This window comes from Populus euphratica, unplaced genomic scaffold (genome assembly GCF_000495115.2).
Source record: "Populus euphratica unplaced genomic scaffold, PopEup_1.0 scaffold840.1, whole genome shotgun sequence".
Classification (NCBI taxonomy): domain Eukaryota; kingdom Viridiplantae; phylum Streptophyta; class Magnoliopsida; order Malpighiales; family Salicaceae; genus Populus; species Populus euphratica.
The window spans coordinates 79823-93622 of NW_011500706.1; the positions used below are offsets into that span (position 1 = coordinate 79823).

General features: G+C 28.3%; 1 protein-coding gene across 1 annotated transcript; it reads right to left on the reverse strand.

The window, feature by feature from the left end:
• Positions 1-308: 308 nt before the first annotated feature.
• Positions 309-3535, reverse strand: LOC105116070 (Cytochrome b561/ferric reductase transmembrane protein family). Its single transcript, XM_011013247.1, has 4 exons — positions 3149-3535; positions 2823-2981; positions 2208-2356; positions 309-1017 (listed from the first exon to the last, which is right to left on the reverse strand). The coding sequence occupies exons 1-4, from the start codon at positions 3278-3280 to the stop codon at positions 669-671; spliced, it is 789 nt and encodes a 262-aa protein (XP_011011549.1). The 5' UTR covers positions 3281-3535; the 3' UTR covers positions 309-668.
• Between the last annotated feature and the right edge of the window lie 10265 nt (positions 3536-13800).

Genomic DNA, 13800 nt, shown 5'->3' on the forward strand with positions numbered 1-13800 from the left:
TTGAAGAAAATTACTCTTTAATTCATCATTTGAAGTGAAATTTTTTGTGTTTATAACTTGCATGAACATCATTTGATTAGTTTTATAATTTAATTAAAAATAATAATATGGTGAGATTCAAACAATATTTGATTTCTAATAACATGCGAGAGAAATCATCTTAATTTATTAAATAAAATTCTTAATTTTTTTATTATTGTCTTATTGTCCAACTGAGTTGATGCTAAAATAAATTGAAAAACCAAATATCTAAAAATTTCTTAAATCAAAGATGAAAAATCCAAATAGTAAAATACTAAAAGATTGAGTTTTCTCTAGTTATTTACACCACTCTTTCAGATCTGACACAAATACAAACATTACAATTACAGTAACTTATACAAAGAAATAGCTGCACAGTTGCTTAAATGTTCCCTTTCTAGTGCCAAATACTACTCAATCTTGGACTAGCAAAGACAACCGCAGGAGATATTCATGTCCGAGAGAGCTAACTGTGGTATTACACTCTGCTTTTTGTTGCATGAACTCCACTATTAAATGGAGTGCAAGCATCAAAAAGTTCACAAAAGAAAAAAAAAACGGATTAATTGGCAAATCATACAAGTTATATGGTAATTTATACAGAAAGGTGAAAGCAAAGCAATTATTCCCACGAACCCACTGTGTAATTAGTCAAATAAGTTCTTAAGTGAATTGCGTTTGCCACATGGTTCAGGCACCAAAATCTTTTGATTGTGATCATTGTGTTGATTGCATACTGTGGGACTGATTGGCACTTCAATGTTACCCAAAATCACTCCTTGCTTTTGCATGTAATCCCATTTGTCTTGAAACAGATAAAAGAAAGCCATGAAAGAGACCTGGGCTGTGAAAAGTATAGCTAAGAGCCTTGTGCTTCTGGACATTTTCTTATGATAAGCACTTATGCCTGTATAAATGTTGATGATTCCAACTAGAGAGATCACTGTTCCAAGTATCCAATGCACAATGTACCATGTGCTTCTTCTTTTATTCCCTCTGCAGGAAGGGATTAAGAATCGTTAATAGTTATAAAAAGCTCATCACTCGACGATTCCATATACACACACATAATTTTGGATTATGATTCTCGTGTTTCCTTGAAAATGATTAATCATTTTCTTGTAAGATTAGTCACCCTGATCATACTTCCTTGAAAATGATTAATCATTCCATGGTGTGTGCTTTTGTTTCACTTTATATGCTAATATGCATTTCTAGATCATCCTTTGAAGAGGAATTCTTTTGTTATTCCCATTTCAAGATCTATTTTTATGATTTACATAAACCTAAATACTTCTGATTATATTTTTCACAAATGAAGATATTAAATATTGATTTTATATTTATAACTAGAAACTATAGCTAAATATACAAATTCTTTAATGAGGATAATCAGAATTTACCATTTTTTTTATCATCATCTATCACCAAATTAAATTTCTTGGAAATTGTCTTCATGCTATGGTTTTTTCCTTCTAGATTTTATCCACTGATTAAATATGTATTTTTTTAAAAATAATATAACATCAATTTTTATTTACTTCTTCCTTTTTCTTTGGATTAAATTTTAATTTTAATATTTTTTTATTTCTCATTTCAAAACCAATAAGAGATCATAATTTCAATAATTAGAAAACAATATGTATTTCAATTTTATTTTGATTAAGTAAAAAAAAAAAACTCCATGATTTTACTAAAAACAAAGAGTAATGTATTCTATCAGTGTAATTTATAATAAATATGGAGTGGGAATAACAGAATATATATGGAGTGAAATAAATAGGAGTAGGAAAAGTCTTTCCAACCAATGAAACTTTTTTTTGGGGTCCGGATTGTCATGAGAAATTAGTATAAACTTATATAGAATTTAAAGCTTACTAATTATTTAATCTCATGAAATTGTATATTTTTTATTTTAAATTCTTTTTATTTTCTAAATTGTCCATCATAAAGTTGAAATTATACAGGAAAGGTAAATATTATTTCAAAATAGTTAAGTTATAGAGTTTAATTATGTAAATGTTGACTACTGACATCTTAGCCATTCAATGAGAAATTAAGCTTAAATTAAGTGAAAATAATAAATTATTTTCAAAATAATTGGATAAATCTTTTATTTTTCACTGTGCAGGTGGATTATATATTCATATAGGTTTGAATTTGTGAAGAGAAACCAGATGAATTACCTCCGAGGCTTCAAAAATCCCACAACAGCTTGCACCCATATAGCTCCATAAAGTCCTAGACCTATTCTCTGGTGATTGTTGTAAAACGAGTTCTCAAAGGATTTTATGGACATGATAGCTCCAGCTGTGGCAAGAAGAACTGATAGAATCTGCATGTCAAATAGAATAATGCATGTGTTTGACTTGGTTAATACAGAAATTTAATTCAGGAGCAAGAGTTATTCATGATCTTTATCTTTTTCTGAAAAGATAATTCAAAGAAAGAAAAAGAAGTAATCATTATAAGATCTCATATTGTATTTTTATTCATCATAAAAAAGTAAAAGTTATATATAGATAGACTTCAAAATCTCCATTTATGAAAGCGTTGAGGTCTCTTCTGCAGAAAGAGAAAAATAGCAGACATCATCATTAAAGTTAAAGTGCCTATATATCGAGCTATCATGACGATTTTAACAACAACAACAACAAAAGGCTCCATTATCACAACCATGGACTGTAAGAGACTCTTTTCTCTTTCTTAATCCACCCACTTCCTTATCTTTTCTTCCCACTTTCATTTCTAATGAAAACCTAAACCATGCACGATTTGCAAAAGAGATGAAAGAGTTTTACCTGGAAAACAAAATGAAGATAGACTAGAGCTTTCCTTCTTCTACCTTCCTCTCTGTGGGACATTCTGACAGTGATCACCCCTAGAGGCATTAAGAACCCCATGGAAGCCCATAAGAGAACCCCGTGAAGATTGATATCCGAGATCATCTTAGGGCTCATCTGTTGAATATGTAAGGAAGATGCAGTCCATATCAATAACCAATAGTTAAATAAAGAACGCCCACACATAGTTAGCCGATCAGTATAAGAAGAAGATGAAAACATTAGACATGTAAATCCGTTGGCTTAAGATAAAATCTGAAGAAAGAATACACGCACATATATACCTTGTGATTGAAGTTGTGCTGTGCGCTCTTGTGACCCTTGACATCTTCATGGGATAAGCAAGCAGCAAAGGGTAAAAGTACAGCATAGTATGATATGACAGACAAAGATGCAACCGAGTGAGAATTTCGCATTCTTTAGCCACCAAGCAAATAAATGATCATCGATATACAGCAGGAGCACAAAGAAAGAGAATAAAAGCACCAACAAAAGCTTACTTATGCTAGTGATGGGGTTATAAAAATGACCACTATATCTAACAGCTCGTAGATTTATAAGCACGGGCGGTTGCAGTCTTGCAGAGAACAAAAGAGAACAAAGAAAGCGGACCCTAATGTTGTCCCCAAAAAGGTTTTCAACAATGTGGGGTTGACATCGACAGGCTTTTTGGTTGATTATATATATATATATATAAAGGAACGTGGGTTCGGCACTACCCAAGGTGGTCAATTCATGTATGCATGAGAAGTCATGGCAATATAACCTAGAGAAGAATGAGATGATTTTTAAAATACATAATTTCTTGTTTATATATAAATGATTGTAGTGTTTGGTTTACATCTCAAGATAAAAAAGACGAGATGAAACAACATAAAAATAATAAGAAATGGATATGAAATTGTATCCGGTAATAATATACAAATAGAGTAAGTGTTTTTATATCATCATAGGTTAATGGTTTAAATAATGGTATAAAATATCAAAAGAAAAATTAGGTTTATGTTATTTAGTCTTTTTGTAACACATTTGAAAATTTATACAATTTTTTTCTCATTTTAATATTTTGCATGCTAATAAATTATTTATTTAGTAATTACTTTATATTTAAATTTCAAGAATTTTTTATTGAATATATTATTCACTTATTAATTTTTTAATTTTGATGAAACTCTTAAAAAATATTTTTATCTAAAAATTATCATGTACTATGGTTAATTCAGTGAATTAATGCGAGAATTTGCTCTGTGTGTGTGTGTGTGTGTGTGTAGGAACGTGGGTTCGGCACTACCCAAGGTGGTCAATTCATGTATGCATGAGAAGTCATGGCAATATAACCTAGAGAAGAATGAGATGATTTTTAAAATACATAATTTCTTGTTTATATATAAATGATTGTAGTGTTTGGTTTACATCTCAAGATAAAAAAGACGAGATGAAACAACATAAAAATAATAAGAAATGGATATGAAATTGTATCCGGTAATAATATACAAATAGAGTAAGTGTTTTTATATCATCATAGGTTAATGGTTTAAATAATGGTATAAAATATCAAAAGAAAAATTAGGTTTATGTTATTTAGTCTTTTTGTAACACATTTGAAAATTTATACAATTTTTTTCTCATTTTAATATTTTGCATGCTAATAAATTATTTATTTAGTAATTACTTTATATTTAAATTTCAAGAATTTTTTATTGAATATATTATTCACTTATTAATTTTTAAATTTTGATGAAACTCTTAAAAAATATTTTTACCTAAAAATTATCATGTACTATGGTTAATTCATTTTTTATTGATATAAATTAGGAAAAAAAATATAATTAGTTACTTTAACTAGTTAACTAGATGTTGAGTTGCGGGTCAAATTAGTTTTTTAAATATAAAAACAAAATATTCAAGCATTGTTAACATGTTTTCTAATAAAAAAATTATTCATCAACTCAAAATGTAATACATATTAGATAAATTTATTTCTAAATATTTATATGTTTACGTATTAAATGACATTTGATTTCAAATATTATGATAGTGACATATTATATCAATTCATATTAACTTGTTAAATTTGTAATCCAGATCATAAAACCATAATAATCCTATAGAAGCAAATGAACAAAATAAATTATGAAAATAATTTCAAACCAAAATAATATTGAAAAATAAAATAAAAAATTAATTAAAAAAATTTAAATCGACTTAAACTAACTTATTAAATTGGTGATATGATTCATAAAATCAGGTAACTTTATAAAACTTATATAGAAAAAATACAAAAATTCACTTTTAATAATAAAAATAAAAGACACACAGATAACACTATTCTAGTCAATCTTTACAAAAGAGTATTTTATTCCTACTTTTTAATGTTTCGGGGGGGAAGACTATAATAATTTAGTAATACGTTTTAATATTTTGTTAATTTAAGAAAATGTTTTATGAATAATTTAAAAATATAATAACACAAGTAAAACTAAAAAGTTATCCGTTAAAAAATTGAAAGAGGTTAAAAACGAATAAAAACCCGATTCTGGGCTTCAAGTTGGTGGCTTATTGCAAAGACTTTCTCAAGCACATTGCTGCCTTTTTCTTTCTTTTTTGGCTTGGTTCTCATGGCGGCATATAGAGGGATTTCATTTTCAATGGTGACCTTATGTAAGGCCATCATGATCATGTCCTACGAAGAATATATGGGCCGGCTTCATCATTGTGATTCAGTATATCAATAATGATTGCTTTTTGACCCCTGTTTTGAGAAGTATTTAAAAAGAGGGTAATGATTATGTTTTAAAATTTGTTTTATTTAATAATTTATAAAAATAATATCTTTTTATTTTTTTTAAAATTATTTTTAATATTAATGTATTAAAATAATTTTAAAATAAAAAATAATTTTAAGTAAAATATTTTTTTTTAAATCATGAAACATGGTTTTCATCAAAGTAAAAATAAAAAATAAAACTTGTACTGGCATGATCATTTAAAGTGTATTTATTTTTATATTTAAAAAATATTTTTTCAAAAGTTTTTATTTTAATTTTTTGAATAATTTTAATATTTAATGTTAAAAATAAATTTTAAAAATTAAAAAATAATTTTGTATTTTTAAATAAAAATATTTTAAAAAATAATTATTATTGTAATATCAAATACTATTTTAATTAAATGTTTGCAAAAAAGTATTTTATTCTGAATAGGAATCTACCAACCAAACGTTGCACAACAAGAAAAAGGAGTATAGAACGGGGAAATGTTATTCCCACACTATTTTTTGTTATTCGCACAGCAAATTCCAAGTCCAAGTTACTCTTTACAAAATCAAATATTACTTTTACTATTAATAATTTTAAAATGAGTTGTGTTCATGAATAACATTTCATTTCTATCTTAAAACAAAAGATATGAAGCAAGATAATATATAAAAGACAAGATAAAATATAAAAGGAATATAGAATTATGTTTAGTAATAATGTATAATTTCAAATAAATGTTTTTATATTAATTTTGCTTGATAATATATAAGAAAATATAAAATACTAAAAAACCTTGTTTATCCTTGTATTATTTTGTATTTTTATATCACATTTGAAACACCACAAAATATTTATTGTCATTTCATTATTACGCATACTTTACTTATTCAATAATTTATTAATAATATTTTTTTATTTTACATTATACTAAAAACAAATCATTAATTTAGTAATTATTTTAATTTTTATTCAAATTCAAATATTATTCATTCATTAATTATTATTTTTTAACATATATTTGGAAATAATATTATTGATCTAAAAAATTATAATTTACTTTGATTAATTCTTTTTTTATTGATGTAAATGAGAAAAATTATAATCTATTTTGATTGGTTAAATTTATTCAATTTACAAATTAGAATGATAAAGATTAATATGAATATATAAAGAATACTAAGGAAAAAAGCTTTTTGTTTGCATCTAACCTTACTTGATTTGGAGGTCTGTAGTTTCACATTTATTTTTTTAAAGGTGCCAACTCAATTAGCTTATAATTTATTAGTATAGTGATGACTGATTAAGGACAAGATATTGTTGAGTTTATTGAAGAAAATAAAATGTAAACATTTAATGAGAGTAGTTAATCTTTGTAGAAGGGATGTTTCTCCGTTAAATGATGTTAGTTACAACCTCTAAGGTGGTCAGAGACGCTATATTATGTTGTTTGATAATGCTTACTTGATTAGCTAAATTGCCAAATAAGAAGATAAATAGTGGTCGAACAACACTTGTTTACACCCTAAAAATTAGGGTTTTTATAATTTGAGAATTGAAATTTTTTAATTTAATCTATGTTTTTCTAATTGCTTTTAATGACATTCGTAATCACATCCTAACTTTTAATGTTATGCAATTTTATGTCTATCAAACTCAATAGTCAGTCCCTAAGTTCATTGTCTTTTCCAATTAGGTCATTGGTTCCTAATTTATGCAAATTAATCCTCAATTAACCATCATATTTTCAATTATCTTTAATTTGGCTCCAGATATTATACTACTACTCAACAAGAGACAACTAATTTACCCATTTAGTAGGATGATCCTAGTCATACATCTAAAGTAGTTCTCAAGGCATCGTTTGCCACCCCGGTTTGCCCATCAAACTGTGGATGAGAAGCTGTAGAATAGTGTAGATTAACCCCTTGTTGCTTAAAACGATCATTTCAAAACTAGCTCAAAAAGACTGGATCTCTATCACTTACAATTGTGAATGGAAAACCATATAACTTGAATACATTATCTAGAAAGAATTTTATTGCTAATGATGCTGTGTAGGGGTGAGTTAGAGCCATGAAATGAGAATACTTACTAAACTTGTCAACCACCACAAGAATCATTTTTTTCCCCTTGGACCTAAGCAACCCTTCAATAAAAATCCATGCTAATGTTAGTAAAAGGAGATTGTGGAATAGGTAAAAACCGTAGCATTCTAGGTGGTAACACATTCTCAGTCTTATGTATTTAGGAAGTGGAACATTCTATAACAAATTGCTTGATATTTTTTTGTTATTTCTTTTAGTAGAACAATTTACCAACCTTCTTTGCAGTCACTGTAGAACTAGAATGTTCACCCATAAAAGAATTGTGACATATGGATATTAGATCATTTAATAGGCTAGGGTTATTATCCACCACAATCTTCCCTTTTTCCTGTAAAGGATGTAATCTTTCCATTAATATAAAGAGTGTGAAACAAGGTTAGCCATTAGATCTTGAATTATATCCTTTACAATGAGATCATTTTCTGAAGTTTTCTTGAGTTTTTTCATGAGGTTAGTAGATATTAAAGTTATTACTAAAGCATTTAGTTCATTGCTAGATATTCTAGATAGACATCAACTATTATATTTTCCTTTCCCTTTCTATACTCAATACCATAGTCAAACCGTAGCAACTTAGTCAACCACAAGTGTTGATATAGGAAAGTTGTGTTTTGGTCTAGTAGATGTTTGAGGCTGCTATGATTTGTGCAAATTTTAAAGTGTTTCCCCCATAAGTAATGCCTCAATATAGTGATTGCTAGTAAGATGACCAACATCTCCCTTTTATAAGTAGAAAGTGTTTGCTATCCAGGACTAAAAGGATTGCTAATATAGGTTATAAGGTGTTTTTATTGCACTAGCACAACTCTTATTCCAACCGGTAATGCATTTATTTCCACCACAAAAAGCTTGTTGGGATTAAGTAGGGCAAAAACTTAAGGGTGTGTCATAACTTTTTTTTAGATTAGTGAAAGCTTTTGTAGCTTTGTCATCCCACACAGAAACATATTCCTTAATAGTTGAGTCAATGTTATGCAAATAGATCCAAATCCTTTCACAAATCTTCTATAATAACATGTGAGATCAAGAAATCCCCCTAATTATTTAATAGTCTTAAGTACTGGGCAATCCAAAATTGTTTTGATCTTGTGAGGATTTGTTGACTCCTCTTTTCTAATCACGTGGCCTAAGTACTCAATCTAAGTGCTATAAAAAACACATCTGCTTCTTCTTGCAAATAAACTATATGTCTAGCGTAATTCAAAGATAGTTTGGAGGTGCTTTAAGTGATATTCTAATGATTAATGTTAGATTAGGATATCATCAAAAAACACAAGGATAAATTTCCTTAAATACATTCTAAATATATCATTCATTAGATTTTGAAAGGTGGTAAGTGCATTGGTCAAATCAAAAGGCATTATTATAAATTTATAGTGCCTTATGTATGTCCTAAAAGCATTTTAATGTATGTCATTAGAAGCCATACAAATCTGATAATACCCTAACTTTAGACCCACTTCGGAAAAAATAATAGTCCCAACTAGCTCCTCCAACAGTTCTTTAACTATAGGAATACATAACTTGTCTTTAATAGTTAATTTATTTAAGGTATTGTAATCAACACAAAACCTCTATAAACCATCCTTCTTCTTAACTGGCTCTATTAGAAATGTAAATGGGTTATTGTTTCATTGTACTCCTTACTTTAACATTCCTCAACCATTTGCTCAATTTCATCCTTTTGTAATCCTAAATACTTGTAAGGTCTCAAACAGGTTGCACATTAGCCTTGATAAGAATGGCATGGTCATGCTCTTTAAAGGGAAGTAAGCCTTGAGGTTCTCAAAATATCTTTTAATAGATTACTAGCAAGGCAGCTAAGTTAGGGAACTTTACCTCATGTATAGGTGAGGTAGTTGTAAGTGAACATAGATTCTTGTCTTCAGCTCCTAATAACTCAAGGCTATATAAACTAACCCTACCTACTTGAGTATTCTATTAAGCAAGTTTTGAGATGCTCCATTTAATAATCTGGAAAGGGACGAGGTTATCACCTTTCAACAACACTTCTTGCCCTTGCTAGAAAAAAAAGACATTCAAAGCTCTTTATAATTGGAAATAATATTGCCAAACATTATTATCCATTGAACTCCAAAGGCCATATCACAACAATTCAAATCCACCACAAACATATTTGCCTTAAAATCTACCCCTTGTATCCTTCATTTAAAATCCTTACATATATAGTACAAATCATGATGTCTTCATTAATAGTGTCTATCGTCAAGGGCTTAATATACTTATGATCACATTGTAAAAGATTGGTCATGCGTGTCAAGAAAACTACTTGTACTACTTGAATTCACCATAAAAAAATAAGAGTTGTTTATCGACCTTCCTATTAATGTTTAGAGCTTGGAATATGATATTATCTTCCAAGGTAGTAAGAGATAAATAGAGGGTTGTAACTTTAACATTAAACTCATCTCCCTTGTTGTCCTCATCTAAGGCATCATTTTCATCATCTATTATTAATAATAGAGTATATCCTTTTAGTCTTACATTTATGTCCTAGAAAAAATTTCTCATTGCACCATAAGCACAGGCCCTGAGCCCTATGCTTATCTAGTTCTTTATTTCTTATAGCTTTGGTAGGTTTGGTGTTAGTTTTAATAGGGAAGCTTTGAGGAGGAGGAATTACAATTGTATTAAGGAGTGTGTTTTCATTATTTATAAAGGAAGATAGATTTTTATGAAAGGTTTGAGGGGAGCTAATCTTTGGTTGGTTGTGTGGGTTAGAGGGTATGATAGAGTGTTTAGTACCCTTCTGAAAGGAATGTATGTGGTAAAAGGTATTGGCCTATAAATGAGCTAAGCTATAGGCTTGATATAATACTTTTAATTCAAATGTTTTCACTAGGTATTTGATCTCCACTTCTAACCCTCTTAAGAAGAAAACTAAGGCTTGGTTCTTAGTGATGTCTACTCTATTTTATGGCATAACAAAATTCTAAATGTAAGCTTTCAAATTACCCTTTTATTTCAGGTCTTTAGGCTCTTCTAGTAGGTTTTTCTACCCATCAAACCCGCAACATAATGCCTCCACATACTCCCTCAAAGTACCCTAGTTTTTTATGCTTCTTATAAAATTCTAGTGCTAGTATAATGCTCTCTCATCTATATAATATATTGCCAGTTCAAGCTCATCAGCCTTTTAGATTTCCTCAATCTCAAAGTACTGATTGCACTTGTAAAGCTACCTGTGAAAATCATCACAATCAAAACTTGGAAAGTCATGCCTTAGTTTACAAACCTTATAGGGTGGATAATTGTCCTTATAATTGCAACAAGCATTAGGGAATAGATTGATGCAACCATATTATTTGATAACTTTACTCATATTGACCTAGTATTTCACCTATTTTTTATATATAAAATATCTTAATATTCTTTATTTTATGTTTTGAATGCACTTTTGTATATAAGATTCATAAAGAAGTAAACTGAATATAATTGACAGATTTGATCTCCAATCGATGTTTTGTGTAGGGCTTGAGCTCTAGAGGTCGAAATGAAGTGATTCCAGTGGCATTAGAAATCTAACATCCATACCTTTTTATACATATATGGCAAGAAAAATAAAAAGAGAAAGAACATGGAAATTACAGCCTTTAAATATAAATCTTGCATTCTACTAGTGTTGACCTTCGACCATTCCAACTTGAATATATTAAGTTAGAGAAGTCGATTTGAAGAAAATTTAATTTTTTCTTTTTAGATTCCTGTCTTGAAGACCTATCAACCTACCAAATTTCAGCAAAAAATAAACTCATATGAGAGAGATATTATTTTTCTAAGATGACATATGAATTCTACCAGCAGATAAGTTTTATTAAAAAAACAAATCCAATTTACTTCCCAAAGCATCCAAATTGATATCCAAGTTTCATTTGGGCAATTTAACTCCTTTAAGTCCAAAATCAAAGTGTGAAGATTTTATGCAAAACTATTTCTTCTTTTTAAGAAAAAAATTTATTGCACAACATAAATGTAAATTGTCTACTTAAAAAAGGACTATTTTGTAAGGAAGAGGGATTAGGGTTTCCTATTAAATAAAAAGAAAGAAAGAAAGAAAGAAATGGGGTAGCCAGAAAGATAAGAAAAACTCACCCTTTCCTTCTATACCTGAAATCATGTATTCATCTTTTTATTTGTTTAGTCTCTTAATAGACATGCAAGGCTAAGTTCTTCTTCTTCTTCTTCTTTTTTTTTGTTGTTGTTGCAAGAATGCAAAAATCTTTAAATTTTAAGAACCGTGAGATCTATTTTACCTTTTCTTTTTTCCAGTTTGTATAATAAGTATGTTTGTTTTTCTATGCTTATTTCATATGATTGTTTAGTTTGATTGCTAGAGCGGACTCTGAATTATTATTCTAATTAATTGATTGCTAAATTTACTATCAAAATTAGAGTTATGGTATATAAACTTGTGAAGAAAATGAGTTTAATAATTATGGCAATTCTATGTTATTAATCTTAAGAAAAACATTTGATCAAATCAAACATGGACTATGGATAGTTATGTTGTCTAGATTTATCAACTTATCTAGTTCATAAGGCTACCAATGAATTAAATGACTAGTATGGACACTGTAGTTGTTTAATGGTTAGAGTTAGTTATATGACATATTAGTTAACTAACTAATATTAAAAAAATGAATATTAAAAATATAAATTGATGTATTGTTTCAACGATAGGTTCTGGTTTCTGTAGATGGACGTCTACTTGAAACCAAGGTTTGTTCTCTTGATAATTTTTTGATTTATTTAATTTAGCTTAATTGTTTTGTTTTGTTATAACCTAGATACCCTCAAAACTCCCCTCCAAATTATATATCATCTAGGATAAAAATCTAAATTATACTATTTTGTTTAATTAAGTTAGGGTAATTAATTCATGTGACTATAACATCATAATAAATTTTGGTGTTGTTGTCGGGGAAGTGTGATTAGTGCTTAAAAGTGTATTTTTATCAAAGTTTTATATTAGCATTTTACACTTGAAATATAAATAACTCATTAACTAAAACATGTTTTATAATAACAAGTCTGATATGATAAGATGCCTTTAATTTATGGTAAATGTTCATCTTAAATGCAGGCCTATCACATAAATCAAAGGATTGATTGATGAGTTCAACTACTGAAATTAAGAAGACAAAGAAAAGGTAAACTTAGAAATGAGATGCTGGTTTAGTCCAAACTAGAACACTGTTCAGTTATTGAGTTATATCTGGAGCTGGAGATCTTAGATTTTAATATGGTTTATATGGCTAGAAAGCTAAGATATAGAGCTGGAGATCTTAGATTTTAATGTGGTTTATATGGCTAGCTAGAAAGCTAAGATATAGGCCTAAAACATTCATGGGGATGCAAGACTCAATTCTACTGTTTGGAAGTCAAAATATTAGCAACAACGGAGAAGTCTGAATCTATCCTATAACCTAGACATTGTTCAGTATTCTGCTTATATCTTGAGTTTTATAAGTCCAAATGCACCAAATTTTTTTGTTGGAAAGTTGAGATAAGTTTCTATAAATTTCATGGGAAAGTCTATTCAAATTCTGACATTAGCAATGACATTTTGTTCATACAAGAAGATAAGGATTATCACTAAGTCAAGATATGACCACCTACTCAACAATTAGTCATCAAATCAATAGTTTCAAATTTTAGCTATAAAAAGAGGCATTTGCCATGTATTTAAGAATCTTGGTTTTCAGATCAAGTTCATGTTCTTGCTTTTTATATTTTTGTAATGTTTAAGTTTTGTTTTTATTAATCTCTTGTTTATGCTTTTCATTTTCTTTCCTTTACTTAGTTAACTTATATCTTATTTATGTTCTTATCTTGTTTATTTATGTTTCTCTTCTTTCATTATGTTTAGTTAAGTTTATTATATGAAGGTGAAAATGTTACATTAATGGTGTAAGAATAAGTATAGTATAAACTCAACATGAACTTTAATGTTTTATACTAACATATTTTATATTTATTATCTTGTTCACTCTTAATACTTTGCTTGTTAAATGGTTAATCTAGATTTATGTTGTATAACACTTGGTACAA